This window comes from Saccostrea cucullata, unplaced genomic scaffold (genome assembly GCF_032062105.1).
Source record: "Saccostrea cucullata isolate Sc308-1 unplaced genomic scaffold, CSIRO_AGI_Scuc_v1 ctg90, whole genome shotgun sequence".
In the NCBI taxonomy this organism is placed as follows: domain Eukaryota; kingdom Metazoa; phylum Mollusca; class Bivalvia; order Ostreida; family Ostreidae; genus Saccostrea; species Saccostrea cuccullata.
Genome location: NW_026940868.1, coordinates 1,036,994 through 1,056,764, shown reverse-complemented (window position 1 = coordinate 1,056,764; position 19,771 = coordinate 1,036,994). Strand labels below are relative to the sequence as shown.

Here is a 19,771-nt window from a genome sequence, read left to right as displayed (position 1 = left end):
GAATTTTAAGGCCCCATCAGGAGTTTTTAATGGGGGGGGTATTTGAAATCTGCTCCTTGGTATTAATCAAATATCAAGGCCTAAGGGTTAGAGGTTCATGTGTGGTAGGGGCACTACTGATTATTGCTGAATATTACTGATTGTATTGTTATGATGATCAATGGTGCCTCTTTCAAAATTATGAATGTCATAGCAACTGGCTTAAAACATGAATCAAATTCAATCACTGAAAGTTTCATAATCAAAGTGACCATAAGGCCCATGGGCAATACCATATAGAGAGCATGACTTTAGAGCACATCCCACTTTCATTTCTAATAGTAGCATTAGGACATGCATACTAGTATTACAGTCACGTTTTTGAAAAGGGGAGCATCCAATCCATAGGGGTGGAGGGTTGAAGGGGTGGGGTTAGGTTCCACCTCTTTTCAGAACCAATATCTTTTTAATGAATTTCTTCATGGTCCATATAAGACTTCATAAGACTTTGCTGCAAGAAGGATATAGAGATAACGAACAGTATTCAATATCAAAGTCCATAAAACAGTACCAAATAGGAGCAGAGCAAACACGGACCTCCGAAACATCCGAGGTGGGATCATGTGTCATGGAGGAGTGAGCATCCCCTGCTGTGTGTGCTCATTGTTATGATCGGGAAAATAACGGGAAAATCCATCGTCAATTCATTGTATAAGTAATGGACTAATAATTAGTATGAAAAACGCCAGTCAGCTTTTGACTAAATGATAAATTATATTTGCTGACAAGGTCATTGTATCGACCAAAGAACTTACAAAATGATTACTTTAAACAAAACTGCTGTTATTTTCGTTTCATCAGCTTGTTTGTCACTAATTTAACTCTTTTGAGAAATTGTTCATACGTAGAGCATGCTCTTGCGTATCGAATCAACTGAGATATACCCTCAGTATACACTCCGTATGCAGGTGATGAAGGTATATTGCTGCATAAGTAAGGGAAGTTGACGATAGAAAAGTTAAAGTCGTCACGTTTATCATATAACTTGGTTGGTTACTATTAACGTCTTTTTCAAGTAAAATATCCAAGTATGAAACAGATGTGTCAGACTCTGTGGTATCTTTTATCTCAAGCTCTCCTGGATATATCGTATCGATGTAGGGATGGAAATTACGATTGTTGATTGACAATACGTCGTCGGTATATCTGAAGGTCGAGTTGAAGGCCACAGCAAGTGTTTTCTTCTTTTCACGCATAAGATTTTGCATAAATTCTGCTTCATATGAATACAAATATAGGTCTGCTAATAACGGAGCGCAATTGGTTTCCATGGGAATTCCAATAGATTGTTGGAAGACCTGGTCTCCAAAAACCACATAGATATTGTCAATCAGAAACTCAATCATCTTTTTAATGTCAACTTCAGAGTACTTGTATGTGCAATCAGAATCCCTTTTAACCAAATAATTTTGCAAATGACCAATGACCAGGTAAGTAAATATACGAGTTCCATTTTTATTGAAAAAGCAGCTGTCAATGATATTAAAAAGCCTGGATTTTAATTTATCGTGGGGAATGGTTGTGTATAAAGTTGAAAAGTCGTAAGTTTTTATGCTGTTGATTTTGGTAAAATCTTGTGATTTCAAATTGTCCAAAAGTTCTTTGGAATTTTTTTAGTATCCACATCTGATTCACACCACTTCTTGAATATATACTCTTGAAGTTTTTCCTTCACTACTGTCAATATGTTAGTGAGGAGTAACGAAAGAGGCTTGGTTGAACATTTACTGGAACCCGCAATGTATCTTTGTTTGTAAGGATTCTTATGAAGTTTCGGAATCCAATATATATAAGGTAGTTCAAATTCATTTTGGCTCTGTGGAATATTAAAAATATTCAAAACTGACATATGATTTTGAAGAATTTCTTCCTTAGAAAGGGAAGAATGAGTGTAAGTAGGATTACCACTTGTAGAATTAAATCCAAGTTCTTCTATACAATTAATACAATTTATATAATAACCTTACAAACGAAGACATGTTTTTACCTGCTTTGTCGGCAGGGACCAGTACCTACTGATCATGTAATCTATCTAATTCTTTTTTCACTTCTGGTTTATTGAACACAGAAGGATAGATGGTTTTCATATTGCCCCTCAATCTTATAATACGTGACTTTAATATGAATCTGATACATTTAATCCATTCTGACAAGGTGTCAACGTCTTCTTTTTCATACCTGGCCCATCGTCTGGCGTAATTTTCAACAGAATCCATAATATTCATGAAATTCTGATGCCAGTTGAAGGATCGGGGTTCATTATATTTGGGACCTTTTAAAATAAGTGATCTAAGATCCTCATTCTTAACTATATTGACGTCACCTGTAATAACGTGTCCAGCAGGACTATAGTTATAGGGTAAAAAAGAACATGAACACGGTGGAGGATTATGTTTCAGATGCTCTGTATCCAGGCCATGTAAAGTTTTTTTGTAATTAAAGGGGAGAGGCAACCGGCCTTTCAATAAATATTTTCAACCGTTTAAAAAAAGTGGAGAGCCAACCAACCAAAACCCTGATGCAAAATGCCTGTGTTATACAAACCAAAGTCGCCAAACAGGTCTTGACCAACCACCAGGAATTAATGCTGATTATTATCATCCAGCAGCCACAGCTATCAGTTTTGGTGATTATCAATTTTGACCCGATTGTCAGTCACAAAATAGCAGCATAACTCTCAGTTTTGGTCTGATTGTAAGCCATGACATAACAATTCACCTCTAAATTTTAGTCTGAATCTAAACCACGAAATAGCAACACTTCTCTCAGTTTTGACATGGTTGTAAGCTTTGAAATAGCAACACGGTTCCTGGTTTTAGTCCGATTATAAACTACAAAGAACAGCACAACTCTCAGCTTTTTGGTCTGACTGTAACCATTGAAACAGAAGTACACACAACTCTCAGTATTTGTCTGATTGTAAGCCATGAAATAGCAAAATAACTTCCTGTTTTTGGCTTGATTGTAAGCTGTGAAATACTAAGTAGCAACACAACACAATTTAGTCTGGTTGTAAGTCATGAAATAACAGCTCAGCTCTCAATTTTGGTCTGATTGTAAGCCAAGAAATAGCAGCATAACTCTCAGTTTGACTTGATTGTGAGCCATGAAAAAGCAACACAACTCTCAGTTTTGGCTCGAATGTAAGTCATGATATAGCAACATACATGTAGCTCTCAGTTTTGGTCTTATTGTAAGCCACACAAGAACGGCACAGTATTTACTCCAGTAATTTAATCTGGTTGTTATCCATGAAATAGCAACACAGCTCTCAGTTTTGGTCTTATTGTAAGCCACAAAAGAAAAACGCAGTATTTAATTTAGTCTGGTTGTAAGCCATGAAAAAGCAACACAACTTTCAGTTTTGGTCTGATTGTAAGCCATGAAATAGCAACAAAACTCTCAGTTTGACATGATTGTTATCCATGAAATAGCAACACAACTTGCAGTTTTGATATGATTGTTGTCTATGAAATTGCAACACAACTTTCAGTTTTGGCCTAGTTGTAAGCCACAAAAGAAAAACGCAGTATTTCATTTAGTCTGGTAGTAAGCCATGAAAAAGCAACACAGCTCTAAGTTTTGGTCTGGTTGTAAGCCATGAAAAAGCAGCACAACTCTAAGATTTAGTCTGGTTGTAAGCCAGTTTTGGTCTGCTTGTAAGCCATTAAATAGCAATGCTGCTTTCAGTTTTGGTTTGCTTGTAAGCCACAAAAGAGCAACATTATTCTTAAATTTGGCCTGATTGTCAGTCACAAAATAAATTCACTGTCAGATTTGGTCTGATTGTAATGCATAAAATAGCAACACAGTTTTCATTTTTGGCTTGATTGCCAATCATAAAATATACATACAACACTCAATTTTTGGCCTGATTGTAAACCACATCATCAACTCTACATCTTTGCTATTGATTGTCAGCAAAAATATAGCAGCAAAGCATAATTCTGTAACTTTACAGCGAATTTCAAAACTCAAGTCTTACAAAGTGAAGTTTCTGTAAAGAAATTCAAAAACAACTGTAATTTTTTTCTAAAAATGATTTTTTTTATTGCATATACATATCCTCTAAACAAAAATACCATGATTTCAAGATGATATACTTTTCTATGAATATCATGAAAAATGGCACATAAAACTAAAACAATTCTATCTGTAAAAAGAAACAAGTTTACCTTCTAGGTGATTTAACCCTATCAAGCACAGTATGAGGGGAATATTAATTATGTCAGAAAAATAACACTGCATGTCAAGAAAGAACTATAAACATGAACATTGCAATCACAACCTACATTTAATCTTCTGCCACTCTATAAGTCACTCCAATAGATGAATTGTCAAACTCTTGCAAATAGTGTTTTACAAATGGACATAAAAATATATATGTGTACTTCTAATACTTGACAGAGAGTCTTGGATACATGTATTTATGATTGTTTTATTTTACCGGTATATTAGAGTCACATGACAATTGATGTACCTACATCTAAATGAAACCTGACATCTTCCTGATGTCAAACTTCTAAACGGTAACATGCAATATCAAATAAATTCTATCAAAGAAATTCAATTCTAACAAGAAAACTTTCAGAAAAAGGAAAAACCTCTGTAACACAAAAGAAAAAAAAACTTCAAAGAAATTTTGATTAAAGTACCTAACCATCATCTGACTGCTGTGTGTTGGTTTAAATTTGAATTAAATTTAATCATGATTATTTTCATATATTCTATCAAAATAAAATCAATTTTTAGTCCATTTCAAAAACTATATTACCTTAATCTATAATCATGAATTTATTCAGCTGTGAAAATAACTACACAAAAAATAAAACTATATCCCCATCAGTCTTTGATAACAGGGACAAAACGAGACAATGTACACAGTACTCTTAATGTTAAGTAAATGAAATCATCTGTTGGAGTATTTTGGTGCAAGTTATGAAAAAGTGCCAAGAAAAGAAAAATACTGATAATTCATAAAATGAAACAAAATATACCATACATTAACAATAATACCTGCTGTTATAGGTGAATCAAATGTGAATGATAAACAAATGGTTAAAAGTGATCAATGTAAATCCATCAAAATAGGCATAACAGTTCAACCACACAAGTAAACTTTCTACTTAATCCAATTCTTGGCCTGATAAAATCACAAATACCAGTAAAACGTTTCTACATTAGAAGTCTAGTACAATGCATACATTGGATTTCTTAAAGCTGATGAATTTCACATCACAAAGTATTTACATATATGAAACAGATACCATTTGCTTAGTTGAAATCATACATCATGTCTGGTTGGGATGTTGTTTAGCTGATACATGCTTAAATGTACCATAGGTTTTGACAAAAGAAAAATACATCATTTTCAGATTAAAATGATAGTGAAATAGTTTTATTGTAAGCAACCAATATTTAGAAAGTCTGACACTTCTTAAGATTGGTTCATTACAACTAGAGTTAATCCATGCAGACTCAGATTTTACATGAGATGTACTCCATTTTATATGTTCCTTTTAGAACTAACAGAGGCCTTATCATATGATATTTACTACACAGAATCTCAAAGGATAACTAGTAACCATACACATTGTACATGTGTTTTTTTTTAAATTCAAAATGTCCATAGCCTTTAGGCTTGTTTTAAACTTATACAGAAATTAACAGAGCAGGGGGAAAAGCTACTTAACTGTGTTGTGCATATTACTTTATACAAGATTCCCAAACTATCTACACTGTACACATGGTCACTGTCATCGGTCAGATGACATACGGGCCTGTTTTTCTGGGGGTCCATCGTCCTCCGATGACCCCCCTTTGTCTGGGGGCGATGTGGGTTCTGCTTTGACATTTTTCCCGGCTAGCTGCATTTGGAGTGCCTGAGCATGTGATAATGGTATCAGCACATTCTGGAAGTTACTGGTGGGGGTTAATCCACTGAAAATTTACACATAAAACATCATTAAAAAAGAAAAAAAAATTATTAGCAATAATAACCAATAAAGATATTGTTATTATAAGATTCTGTAAATGTGCTAAAAAATCAAATATGAATGCACATGTATGGTTTCAACACCCCACCCCCTTTTCTGACTGACATTCACTTGACAACTTTTATAAATTAAATCATCAAAGAATCTTCAGATACTCCCAGAAAACACACATGGAGCCTACTCTTTCTCCTACCTTGGTGTTAGTGATATTCCTGATGCCTGCACAGCTGCAGTTAAGGGACCTTGCAAAGCATCACCTCCTCCAAAGGCCGCTGAGCCCAGTAGCTTTTCTAAATCAGCACTATTTATCTGTAAGTTACCTGTAAATTTAGACAGGAGTATTCGTTAAGTCAATTGAAAAAAAATTCCCTTTAAAAAGTATCTCCTTTCCAGAACATGATGTTTTGGGAAAATATTGAATTTATACAAATATCAATCTAATTAGAATAAGATCTTTGATCCGCTCCAGTTTGATCGCTACACACTTTGTGTAGCGATCTTGAATGATAGTGAATGGGAAAAAGTTTTTTCATTTCCTTTTAAGCTCACAAAAGATACAAAACTTCAGTGGTTTCAGTTCCGAATTAATCATGAAATATTAGCAACAAATTCCTTTTTACATAAAATATATCACTATCAGCCCAATTGTAGATATATAGAGACAAGTGTTTTATACTCTAGTTCTCTATATCACAATTCTCTGTATGCTATGACTTACTGGGTAGGAGAGCTGAGGGGAGGACCGAGGCTAACTGTGTACTGGGGGTGGCCTGAGAAACCTGTGGTGTGTCCAGGGAGGTGGATTGTGTTTTAGCAGCTGACGTCTGTAATAGAAAGCTACATGTCAATTTTAACAAATACTTTTCCTTTTGGTAGTTCTTATTAGCCAGCTTTCAGTACATTATTTTGAATTAAATGTCATAATATAAAAACTATCACAATCCCAAAGTTCACTTTGAGCTTTTTAATATCAAAACCATTCTTTTTACTCTAAATACAAATTTAAGACTGATGTTTATCAGCATGTTATAAGAACTATACTCTTACATCTGTTTTTGGTGGAATGACAACTCGAAGATTTGGTTTTCCTTTTCCTAATCCAAAGTCCATTTCCTTTGAGGCTGTGTTTGGAGACAAATCCGGGGTCGGTTGGGTGGGAGACGTTTTTGTAGCAGTCACTGGGGGTGGGGCTTTAGCAGCTATAAAAGAATCATATCAGTCATCAACAACTGAGAGCATTTCTCATACAGGGTATAAATATATAACATAACAGATTATTCCTCTAATCTACATATATCAAATGACTAAAGAAATAATTATTCAAGATTTTTCACTTAAAAGAATCCAAATCTTGAGCAGAAGTAATATTTTCAAATTGTTGAATGTTACTACAATAACTTCATGTACAATAACATGTACTTCATAACATATCAACTTTCTGTAACTTGCTGTATGAAGAAGCAATCTCAAGTTCAGTTTATTCACTCAAACCAAAATATTGGTACATGATAAACTTTTGACGGTTGATCTCATGGTAATTATTCATAACTCTCTAGTATGACTGTTACCTGTTGTTTGTTGGATGGAAGTGTGTGCGACCGGGGGCTGCAGGAGGACCACTGATCCCCCTGACCCCTGCTGCTGACTGGTCTGAGGAAAGGATCCTCCCTGTACGGGGACAGACACTGGCATGGGCTGCTGGTATAATACTGGCTGCTATAAGCAGAAAAGTACAAAATAGGAATCAAAAAGAATGAAATACAGTGGAGCTTCATTTATCCTGACGCTTTGGTTCCTAGTCAATTTGTCCAGTTATGTGAGGCGTCCGGATACCTGAATCACAAGTTAAACAAGACAAAATAACATTTAAAAATTCGGTTCCAATGAAAAATCATCCGGATACTGAAGCATCCGGATATCTGGCATCGGATATCTGAAGGTCCACTGAAGGTCAAGTCTAGACTGCTTTTTAAAAAGTTTATAGTCAAAACCAGTCCCAGTTTACTAATGCATGGAATTGCAGAATTTTAATATCCCAACAAAGTCCTTAGTTGAGCTTTTAGCTCAGAAAAAGCTTAGCTAAGCTCAAATCTAAAGCTTACAACAGCCCAATCAAAATCAAGGCATTTTCCTCTAAACCATTCAGCATAACAATAAGCTTACTTTGGTTGCCCCTCCGGACTGCATCACCCGTGCATACTCCTGGTCAATTCTGCGGTACCTGTCCTCTGTGTTGGGGGTCAGGTTATAGTCATCATCATCATCCCCACCTTCACCTTTCACATCTTTCTTGTTCAACATCTAAATAAACATTTAACGGTAATATAGCTAATGCATATTTTAAAAAAAATTCTACGAAAACATAGCATATACATGAAAGAAAAGTTCTTTCAAAATCTGCCAGTACATGTACTTTTACCTGATGGAAATCATGATTGTTCTGCCAAAACTACTTGCTAGATAAAATTTATTACACATTTATTTAACAACTGCTTTCACAAAGTACCTCCTGTTTTCATAAAAGTACATGTATCACTTGTTTCAAATCTTTTTGAAAGCCAATTTTATTCATTACCTACATAGTTTAAAAAAAGTTTTCTATTGCAATGCAGCTGTAGAATTTTACCTCCAGTATATCCTTGTTGGTCTGACTGACCACTGTGTCGTTATACTCAGTGTACTTGAGTAGGACCTTGTCCATGTCTGAGCTGGCATACTGGTAAAGCTTGTTGTTGGATGTGAAAATGATGAGAGCTATCTCACAGTCACAAAGGACACTCAACTCGTAAGCTTTCTTCATCAGGCCAAATTTTCTTTTTGTGAAGGTCACCTGTCAATAAATATTGAAACATTTTGTTGAGTTACAGAAGCTTTCTGACTCTGAGCTGAATTCCTATCAAGAGTAGCAAAATTTTTCTTCTGTTTATCAGGTGATGGTTGAGAGGGGTTTCAGTGGTAGAAATCAATTTTTTGTTTACTCTAGAACTCAACTTTATAAAACTTATTACTTTTTCTTAATTATCAAGTAGAGAATCTTATCACTGAATTTCCAAGAAAAAAAAAATCATGAAAATTGGAGCAATATCACATTGTTTCATTAATAAATTATCTATCTCCCCCTTTTGACAATACAGGTGTTACATTTTATTATTTCTTCAAGAAGTTATTTCAACCTCTTGACATATTTTAACCCTCCCAATTTACCTATGTTCTACATTTTAATGTAACCATTGCTTTTTGTTTTGAGGACATACCTGACGATTTCTTTCATCATTAATTCTAGTAATGGAAATTTTCTTCCTCCCCATGGTCACTTTTTTCAGTTCTTAATTTGTATGCAATTTTGGAAAGTTTCTGAAATTTAAAGTACATTTTAGTTTAAAAAAATAGAAAACTGAGGTGTCAATTTTTTCCACAAAATGTATTGTTTATCATGTGTCCAATATAATGAATGAATTTGTAGACAGTCATGTTTCATTGGATACTGTGAACTCATTTGCATGAACATGATGAATGTCATTCATTCCTACATTAAACAAGGATACACATATGGTGTAAACATTCAATAGATCAACAGATACAGTAGTACACAAAGGTGTTGAATTAGGATGTACACAATTATACATAATCCATTATCATTTAAAATCCCCTTAGCATTCTTAAAATTTATATTGTTGGAAGTGCTAAAAATGCAAAACACATGATTTGAATTTCTTCAAACAAAAACTTCTTTGCCAATATTAATAAAACATTTTAAAAATTTAGAATAATTTTAATATACCATGGGGATTTCATAATATCTATTCTTAAAAGTATTGATTATTTACATACTTCTTAAATAAAATACAAGAGAAGCAACAAATAAAATATTACCCGGTTGATTACAAAAATAAACTTTTTTCTCTTATAAATACACCACGGAAACCCTGCCGCACAAAATTAGAACACAGACGCCGCCATTTCGTGGCCGTCCTATTCACAAAACGAAACTGACTAAGGTGTTTTACAAGGAAGCCATTGCAGCTGCATAATGGTGCACTGTCGGCTTTCCACTGTGATATCGAAAGTGACTATACTCAATAAACAAGTTACTCAGACAATTGTGTGCCTAAATTAAAAGATGTCAATGTAAATAAGTAGGAGGAAATATTCTATCGCGGCAATCTTATGACCCTGTGTGCTGATTTCAGCTTTTTGGGACTTTTCCAAACATGGAGAGAAATATCGCCACAAAACATTTCTCCCGTCATCCTTGGAAAAGCAAACAGACATAAACAAACATACATGTTATAATAAACAATTTAAGATAAAAACAATAACATGAGAATTTATAAATATACCAAAACGGTTGCTATTTTTACTAACCAGTAGAATCTTCGTCGTTAAAACTGTACAGTTGTGCTATTTTGGGCATGGAAATCACGATGGTATTTTTAGCTAAATTCCAATATGGCGAATATTCCGCGCAGTTTAGAAATGACGTCATGGTCAGTATTTGTTCCTATGTATTTTCAGAACATTTTTATAACCTAGATAATATAGTTGTCATTGAACTCTAATCATTTTTCGCTACTACACTGGAAAAATGTCTTTTGGTGCAAATTCGGATAAAAATAATATAATAGTTAGCGAACTATTTTCTTGATGTAGTAATATGCTAATGTGAAATAGGAACTACTTTCGTTTTTTATGTGGCGGATCAAATCGTTTTATTATTTTTTTTTTATTTATTAAAAATCGTTTTATTTTACTTGGTAATGTGGAAGTAAGATACAGATTTCATTTATAAATTTGACACTTGCAATTTGTTTATTTTCTGTGTATCGGTCTAAATATATATCGTTGATTAATTTTTTTTTTTAAAGTATACTCTTCTTTACTTTTTCATTGATTTACATTTAAAACTAACAGAAAAAAAGACACATTGCATTGTATACTTTACCTTTTTTATGTAAATAAATTTTATCAAATATAATACGTTAACAAAACTTCTAATTTCAGTGATTTTCAATTTTATCACAATTATCAATATATATTTAGAGGCGAAGTGTTTTTGGTCTGCTCCCCCCCCCTAAATTAACTAATAATTTAAAAATGGAAAGCAGAGACAACTGAAAACCCTTGGCAAGAAGACAGGATTTAGACTGACATAAAACAAGAGGCCCATGGGCCACATCGCTCACCTGAGAAGCTTTGAACATTCTGTTCTTTACCAGATTTCCCCCTTGTAATACATATTCTGACCCCACCCTACCCAACTGATCATAATTTAAACAATTTGAAATCTACACTACCATAGGATGCTTTGATTCAACATTGTAAAAATTGATTCCCCATTGTGGCCCCGTCCTACCCCCGGGAGTCATGATTAGAACAATTTAGAATCTACACTATCCCAGGATGCTTCCATATAAGTTTCAGCTTTTCTGGCCCAGTGGTTCTTGAGAAGAAGATTTTTCCTATATATTTCAATGTAAAACTTTGATTCCCCATTGTGGCCCCGTCCAACCCCCCGGGGATCATGATTTGAACAATTTAGAATCTACACTACCCCGGGATGCTTCCACATAAGTTTCAGCTTTTCTGGCTCAGTGGTTCTTGAGTAGAAGATTTTCAAAGATTTTTCCTATATATTGCAATGTAAAACTTTGATCCCCCATTATGGCCCCCGCCCAACCCCCGGAGGTCATGACTTTAAGAATTTAGAATCTACACTACCCCGGGATGCTTCCACATAAGTTTCAGCTTTTCTGGCCCAGTAGTTCTTGAGTAGAAGATTTTCAAAGATTTTCCCCATATATCTTTATGTAAAACTTTGATTCCCCATTGTGGCCCCACCCTACCCCCGGGGGTTATGATTTGAATAATTTAGAATCTGCACTATCCCAGGATGCTTCCACAAAAGTTTCAGCTTTTCTGGCCCAGTGATTCTTGAGAAGAAGATTTTTAAAGATTTTTCCTATGTATTTCTTTGTAAAACTTTGATTCCCCATTGTGGCCCCGCCCAACTCCCAGGGGTCATGATTTTGAATAATTTAGAATTTACACTACCCCAGGATGCTTCCACCTAAGTTTCAGCTTTTCTGGCCCAGTGGTTCTTGAGAAGAAGATTTTTAAAGATTTTTCCTATATATTTCTATGTAAAACTTTGATTCCCCATTGTGGCCCCACCCTACCCCCGGGGGTTATGATTTGAATAATTTAGAATCTGCACTACCTAAGGATGCTTCCACATAAGTTTCAGCTTTTCTGGCCCAGTGGTTCTTGAGAAGAAGATTTTTAAAGATTTTTCCTATATATTTCTATGTAAAACTTTGATTCCCCATTGTGGCCCCGCCCAACTCCCAGGGGTCATGATTTTTACAATTTAGCATCTACACTACCCCAGGATGCTTCCACCTAAGTTTCAGCTTTTCTGGCCCACTGGTTCTTGAGAAGAAGATTTTTAAAGATTTTTCCTATATATTTCTATGTAAAACTTTGATTCCCCATCGTGGCCCCACCCTTCCCCCGGGGGTTATGATTTGAATAATTTAGAATCTGCACTACCTAAGGATGCTTCCACATAAGTTTCAGCTTTTCTGGCCCAGTGGTTCTTGAGAAGAAGATTTTTAAAGATTTTTCCTATATATTTCTATGTAAAACTTTGATTCCCCATTGTGGCCCCGCCCTATCCCCGGGGGTTATTTTTTAGAATTTACACTACCCCAGGATGCTTCCACATAAGTTTCAGCTTTTCTGGCCCAGTGGTTCTTGAGAAGAAGATTTTTTAATGACCCCACCCTATTTTTGTCTTTTCTTGAGTATCTCCCCTTGTGAGAAGACTTGGCCCTTCATTTTCACAATTTAAATTCCCCTTCACCCAAGGACGCTTTGTACCAAGTTTGGTCAAAATTGGCCCAGTGGTTCTTGAGAAGAAGTGGAAAATGTGAAAAGTTTACAGACGGACAGACGGACGGACAGACAGACAGACGGACGACGGACAAAATGTGATCAGAAAAGCTCACTTGAGCCTTCGGCTCAGGTGAGCTAAAAATACTGAATATACAAGAAAATGAACCCCTTAAGAATTTTCTGTAAATTTATTAAAGTTCATATTCGCTAGCCCAGGGTTTTAGAGTTTGTTTTTTTTTTTGCAACACAACTTGAAAGCAAGGGATGGAAGAAATTCTTTTTAAAAATTGATGTATTTAAAAGTGAATAGAATAGCTACAAAAAGGAAAGAAATGCTTTGAAGAAATAAATACTGTAAAACAACAAAATAGTGAATATTACAACCCTTTAATTGTCATTAATCAAAACAAACTCTGAAATATTGGAAAATAAATAATGATGCTAAAATACATTGTCCTAGTATCCTCATGTTCAGAAACAATGTCTGATATGGAAGTTGACAACATATTCTGCGTTAGTTCTTTGAACACTTATGGCAAATGGTTCTCGTGGATGAAATGTGAAAGCGACTAGACGACGGGCGGTAGGAGATGGGTTTTTACCCAGCATTCCAGCGTAAATTTTAAACTTCAGTAAACCCGAATCTCTGGCATAGAACCTGCGAAAACAAATGAAATATACACATGTATTGCAAAAAAATATTTTTTAAAAAAATGGACAATCACATTAGATTTTCAACTTGTTTGCATTAATTTGGCAGTGAAGTCAAAGATGACCTGTTTAGTAAAGAACCAATCAGTGAAAACTTGACATGACATACAGTCTGATAAAATACACAGAAAAATCAAAGTACTCAGAAGTACAGAGAGCCGGGCTCATTTACAGAGTAGAATGGATTTCTTACATGAATCACGTTTATATTCTGATGAAAAAATTATTTTAAAACTATCAGTATAAATGGTAAGACACTGACAGTGAGTTTTTCAATCCTAATACCACGGTCCGATTTTGTCAGAATCAGAATTAATCTGGTACCGCAGCTGAATGTAAACACACAGGCCAGTCTGGTTCCCTCTCCTGGTTTACCTCGTATGTGTAGAGAACTACGGTAACACTGATTATCAAAAATCCTTACGCTAATGAACTATGTTCTTTGATTTATGAAGTTTTCAAAGTCATTACTACTAATGTGTATTTTATATAGATAAAACTTCGTTTTATTTTTGTTGCTTTATTTAGCGTTTGCATTATCTCAAGAGCGGTTGAGAGTAAGAACTATATTTTTGCACGTAACTTTAAAATGGCGACTATGGGGTCAACATCCTGCCTTGAACAGGATCACATAAGCCGGCAATTGCTCTTTGAGCAATAAGCCCGGCTAAAAATGGATTGGACTTCCCCTCTTCATTCTGATATATTCATAACATTAATACTGAGTTTGTCTTAGTTTGTACAGAATTTCAACTGTATTTGATATTATACAATTATGGACTTCAGTGTAGGTCTATTTATGGTTATAAGGACTCATGGCAATTAATATTGACCGAAGACGCAGAAAGTGATAGCGACCGAGCCTGCAAGGTCACTATCATTTTCTGTGTCTGAGGTCAATATCAATTGCCATGAGTCCGTATAACCACATATTGACCGTTCACTGAAGTCCATGATAGTTATATTATATAATCATTCAAACTGAATGCACTAACACAGTCCTAACTGAACGGACTTGGCTGTCATTATGTCACAATGGTTAAATTCACGCTTTTTATATTTTTGTCGTCACGAACTATGTAACTTTAGTGCAACCGAAAGGCGAGTCGTGCAATATTATTTTCCGCCGACGCGCTTTCGCATCGATATCACAAAAGGAGGAATATCACGTGACGTACTTTCAGCCAATGAAAACTACGAAAATAATCTTCTTATATAATATATATATATATAAGGTATGCCTGATGTACATGCACATTACATTACCTGATCGGGTGATCACCGCAGGCCTTAGGCCTCTCCATCATGGACACCCACTTGTCGTCATAACTGAAGAGAGCCAGGTCTAGGTAGGGACTACTGCTGTAGGACTGGGAGCTGATAGGAAGCTGAGCCAGGAGCCGCTTCACTGCCTCGGTATGACCACCAAACTTAGCATTTATTATAGTGTGCTTAAACCTCTGCTGAATTTGCCGTGCATGAATGTTGCTTGAGGCTGAACATGGGAACTGAGATTCGCTGTGCAGGGCTGCATTTCTGAACAAGTCACAGAAATTTTCAAAGAGCTGAAGAAGATTTTCGGAGGTATTTTCAAAGACAGCTAATACTTCTGTAGTGACCATGTTGTAAACCACAAAGAAAGAGGGTTGGGAGTTAGGGTCCTGACACTTCAAGGTCACTACGTCTTCGCTGGCGTACTTGATCAGCAGATGATTTTCATCCAGAAGCTGCATCTTCCACATCCTCAGTACTTTGAACTGATCAAAATATTGGTAAAATTTACGCAGTGCATAAGAAGTGCCCTCTGCCTGTGCCCTGTGAAAAAGGAAAACCATGAGTCTGTGTTTGAGTGAATTGATCGTCTGCTCAGTGTAGGGCCTGACGACTTGACCGGAACCCCTTTTGTTTCCCTGGCTGAAGAATAACTGGTCGTCTTCATAACAGAATCGTCCAATGCTCCTGACATCCACAAACTTTCCAGTAGGAGTAACATGGAAGATATGAATGGTTTGTTGTTGGACAGATAAAATAGCCAGAGTGTTCTTATACAAATACAGTCCTTGATTGTGAGACAGGAAAATCTTGTCAAATTTGAACTGCCGAGTGTCACACAATATACCTGTCTCCAAGTCTATTATATGTAAGGAATAGTCCTCTAGTTGATACTTGTGGTTAGGGGACATGGACTCATTATTCTGATAAATGTCGTGAAATAAAGGATGGGGGTCCTCTGGGATATTCATGGCCGATCCCACAATGACGTAATTTCCATTGTCTGTAAACAGACTGCACTCCCTATTTAACTGCTCTCCATTCTTAGCGACTAGTGTTTTGTGTCTCAGTTTGAAAAATCTGCCAAAGAGTTTGGAGCGAATGTTGACCGAGGCCTGATCATTGTTCAGTGACATGAAATCACCTCGAACATTCTGTAGCAAATCTTCAGCAGCTGCAGAACCCTATAAAGGCATTAGAATAATCAAATGCAATTTCTTGTAAAAATGGGAGGTAGGAAAGTGAGTTAATTTTTAAAAGTTATTTTAAAATATTTTATGAATATCAAAGCAGTTATTATGTCTAAGAAAACTTTCTCAATTTAATTAGTTCATTGACAAAAAATCATAAAATTACACAATGTTCTTCTCTTTCCCCAAAAAGACCCCCCCCCCCCCCCCCCCCCGCCCCAATAAAGTCTGACAGGTTTTTCTGAGAATTTTCCTAACCTGAAAAGTGTAAATCTCCAGTGAAGTCTGATCAGAGGAAAAGGCAATAAAATATCTGCCATCTGGTGAGAACTTCCTCAGAAAACATGGCGGCTTCTCCACATTCACAACAGTGTAGTTAGGGAACACATTGGTGTACAGTGAGCGTACTTGATGGAAGTGAGTACCAGGGTGTGGGGCATGTGTTTGTCTGTGGAACAGCCTGTATACGATGTTCTGGTTGCTAATCCTCCTTGGGAGAAGTTCACTCCCCTCATATCGCAGTCCTTGTCCAGTTTGATAAGCCAAGTTATGGGAGGACATGGTTTTTGCTCATACTTCTCTCTTGATAAAAGGCAACAAATGCACAACTCACTCAATTATGTTTGGATTATAGATCTTTTCAAACATATGTCATTTCCTACAGTGAATCAATTAATCAGCAATGATTTTGTAACAATACATATTAAATTTGCTAACTAATCATGTATTTTAAATAGTTTAAATAGCTGCAGAAATGTAGCTCTCTGCTTGAGAAAATTCAGACAGAAAAAGCAAAGAGCTACAGATCTATGCATTGTAAAAACCTTCGAATTACGCCGCCAATTTTTTATTGCTCACTTTGGGTATTATTTCTTATATTTTATGGTTTCCCAAGCTTTATAAATGATATCCGATAATTTCCCATACATTTAACCAGGGTTTTAAACTAACTTGAAATCCTTGATCGCCATGTGGGCTACTAAACCTTGCAATTCTGGGGCCCACATCAAAATTTAGTCGCCCACAAATTGTCACACCTTCTATTGAATAAAAATACGTTATTTTTTATCATATGCTTCATGTTTCTTTTCTATCCATAGAAACATTATGCACGACTTATCTAAATTTGAAGTTGAACTCTTATGTTTAAAAAGATTAACATGGTTATTAAACATCATATATTCAAGCACATGGCAGTTTTTTTCACAGATAACACAATACTTTTTGGTTTGTTGGGCTCATTGATGCGTCAATGCCACATTGTGTCCATCACAATCACTCAGATGCTTTATGTTATATAAGTACTTCTCACCGGTAAATATGAAGCACTTTACTTTGTTACTGATTACAAAATTTTTACAAAATTTTTTCAAGAGAAAAATACAGAACATTTGGACAAAATTGAAAAACAAATATTTATTGTCATAAATTTTCTAATCCCCATGTGGGCTACTTGAACATAGTTTTAAATTGACCACATGGAATATCAGTCGCAAATTGCGAGTGGTCGACAGTTAATTTCAAACCCTGTTAACTCCTATTCCTAAATGTTTATTTATGTTTCAGCGGTATAGGAAGGGTCGTTTGTGGAAGTGGACGTAAAAATGGAAATCTTTTAAACCGACATTCCAAATCCAAAGAAAACCTTTTTGGACCACTGAAAAGTAGATAAAGTATCAATATTTGGTGTAAAATATATGATTAATTATTGGATACCATTCTAAGAGCATAAAAAACATCAACTACAAGATATAATTTCTGAAGTGAGCGACAAAAAATTGGTGGCATAAATGGAAGGTTTTTACAACGCATGGAGCTGTAGCTCTCTGCTTTATCTTTTATTTTCTCAAGCAGAGAGCTAGTTCTGCAGTTATAGTTTGATAAGCTTATAGTGGTCAGTCCAGTACAATCACTAAATTTAGCTACGTAGGTAGAATTACCTTCCTCAGGTAGCTTTATCTGGCTATTTTAATGCAACTTTTCAAAAGAACTATGAAAGCTGACTCTCGATTCCCAACTACATTTTACAACCATTTAATTCAAGATTGATGACAATTTGGCCATAAAATCTTTGTTTAATGCAAAGAACAGTTCAGTTGTAATTAATTAATCATTTTAATACCAGTGCTCATTAGAAAAATAACCCTAATTCCAGCTCGTGAAATAAGGGGGGTAGATGATATTTTCCACTGAATTCGAGCTATAAAGCACATTGGCAGATTTAGAGGGGGGACCCAGGGAGCCCGGGCCCCCCATTTTGAGTAAAAAATACACAATATTTAATAAATCATTGTTTTCATGTGGCACCATATTCTGAAAAGCATAGTTTTTGGATTTGAATATGAATAAATGTTTCTTAAATCTTTTCTTCTTATGTTTCATGCATATAAAATTAAGCATATGTATTTGTAAAATGTAATATTTCAGTTGTTAAGCACTTGGAAATTGGCTGGAAAAATCAGCATTTTTGTCATTTTTGTCAATAAACATATGTTCCTCTTTGACTTCTTTGTCAGCTCATTCGAGGAGTAACTGTTTTAACAGTCATACATGGCCCCAAAACTTTCAGAACTTTGATTGCAATTGTGTAGAAAAAGACATTTCTTCAAGAGTGATTTTGTCATGAATTGTTTTGAGATGAGTGCAAAGTTGAAAATGACCACTGCATCAAAATGAGATTTTTGCACATCCTGAGAAAAATGCTTTTTCAAAGAGGTAGATCAAGTAGGTAAATCAAGCTACGTAGCTAATTCTAGTGATTGTACCAGACCTGGTTTTCTCAGACATTGAGACTCGCTGATGCACTGGTTTTATGTCTGACTGGCCAATTAAATAATTTACCATTTTGTCTCACTCTGCTGCTATTTTTACAATGTTTCAAGTAATCGATAATGCAGTATACCAGTCACATCACAGAAAACAATTAGCAACAATTATCCAAACAACAGGATCTGTCGAATTTGCTCTCTGCTCTACTTTCAGTTTTAGTCTCAAAGTAACTCGTACATCGACCAATTCGTATTGCGCAAATTCATAGTGAAATGTGAATTCATTTTTTATGCCCCCGTAATCGAAGTTTCGAGGGTACATAGTTTTTGTCATGTCCGTTCCGTCCGTACGTCTGTCTGTCTGTCTAGCTGTCTGTCTGTTTGTCCGCAAAAACTTTAACCTTGCCCATATAACATAACATTTGATTTATTGGAGCTATGACTTTCACATTTCACATGTGTAATCTTTGTGACAAGACCTTTCTTTGGTATCACCAAATTTGACATTTTGACCTTGACCTTGGAGTTTGACCCACTTTTACACAAAAATTCTTAACTTTTAATTTGGCCATATCTTTTAAACAGTAGTTACCAGGACTTTCATATTTCACATATGTATTCCTTTCATTTGATTCACCTTTTGACCTTGACCTTGGAGATTTCTGTACTTATGAAAAAACTTTTACCTTGGCCGTAACTTTTGAACAGTAAGGGCTAGGGCTTCCATACTTCACATATGTAATCCTTAAAAGACACTTCATTGGATACCAAGAACTTTGACCCTTTGACCTTGACCTTGGAGTTTGACCTACTTTTTACAAACTTTAACCTTGGCAATAACTTTTGAATGGTAAGGGCCAGCGCTTTCATACCTCCCATATGTAATCTTTGAGACAAGGCC

General features: G+C 35.4%; 3 protein-coding genes across 4 annotated transcripts in view; 1 reads left to right on the top strand and 2 right to left on the bottom strand.

Moving 5' to 3' along the window:
• Positions 1–7,897, top strand: part of LOC134256534 (tetraspanin-36-like) — a 58,006-nt gene extending 50,109 nt beyond the window's left edge. The window contains exon 8 of the transcript XR_009989739.1: positions 7,788–7,897. The gene's annotated coding sequence lies outside the window, so the exon portion shown is untranslated. The remainder of the gene's footprint in view (positions 1–7,787) is intronic.
• LOC134256533 (myocyte-specific enhancer factor 2C-like) lies at positions 4,067–10,498 on the bottom strand. 2 transcript variants are annotated; one of them, XM_062739206.1, is made up of 9 exons: positions 10,401–10,498; positions 9,290–9,389; positions 8,662–8,865; positions 8,199–8,336; positions 7,604–7,751; positions 7,083–7,234; positions 6,754–6,859; positions 6,229–6,355; positions 4,067–5,979 (listed from the first exon to the last, which is right to left on the bottom strand). In XM_062739206.1, the coding sequence occupies exons 2-9, from the start codon at positions 9,341–9,343 to the stop codon at positions 5,796–5,798; spliced, it is 1,113 nt and encodes a 370-aa protein (XP_062595190.1). In that variant the 5' UTR covers positions 9,344–9,389; positions 10,401–10,498; the 3' UTR covers positions 4,067–5,795. The 2 variants fall into 2 exon arrangements, with proteins under 2 accessions (XP_062595190.1, XP_062595191.1); XM_062739207.1 differs by lacking the exon at positions 10,401–10,498 and adding an exon at positions 9,909–10,253.
• A 2,802-nt stretch (positions 10,499–13,300) lies between these two features.
• LOC134256500 (DET1 homolog) lies at positions 13,301–19,041 on the bottom strand. Its single transcript, XM_062739139.1, has 4 exons — positions 18,944–19,041; positions 16,361–16,684; positions 14,907–16,096; positions 13,301–13,587 (listed from the first exon to the last, which is right to left on the bottom strand). The coding sequence occupies exons 2-4, from the start codon at positions 16,661–16,663 to the stop codon at positions 13,401–13,403; spliced, it is 1,680 nt and encodes a 559-aa protein (XP_062595123.1). The 5' UTR covers positions 16,664–16,684; positions 18,944–19,041; the 3' UTR covers positions 13,301–13,400.
• Positions 19,042–19,771: the final 730 nt, after the last annotated feature.

Coding starts and splice junctions, on each gene's coding strand:
- LOC134256500 (XM_062739139.1), bottom strand. CDS start 16,663: ATGTCCTCCCATAACTTGGCTTATCAAACTGGACAAGGACTGCGATAT. Junction 16,097..16,360: donor TGGAGATTTACACTTTTCAG/GTTAGGAAAATT, acceptor ATGCCTTTATAG/GGTTCTGCAGCTGCTGAAGA. Junction 13,588..14,906: donor TGCGGTGATCACCCGATCAG/GTAATGTAATGT, acceptor TTGTTTTCGCAG/GTTCTATGCCAGAGATTCGG.
- LOC134256533 (XM_062739206.1), bottom strand. CDS start 9,343: ATGGGGAGGAAGAAAATTTCCATTACTAGAATTAATGATGAAAGAAAT. Junction 8,337..8,661: donor CCAACAAGGATATACTGGAG/GTAAAATTCTAC, acceptor ATGTTTATTTAG/ATGTTGAACAAGAAAGATGT. Junction 6,860..7,082: donor TCATTCCACCAAAAACAGAT/GTAAGAGTATAG, acceptor TTTCTATTACAG/ACGTCAGCTGCTAAAACACA.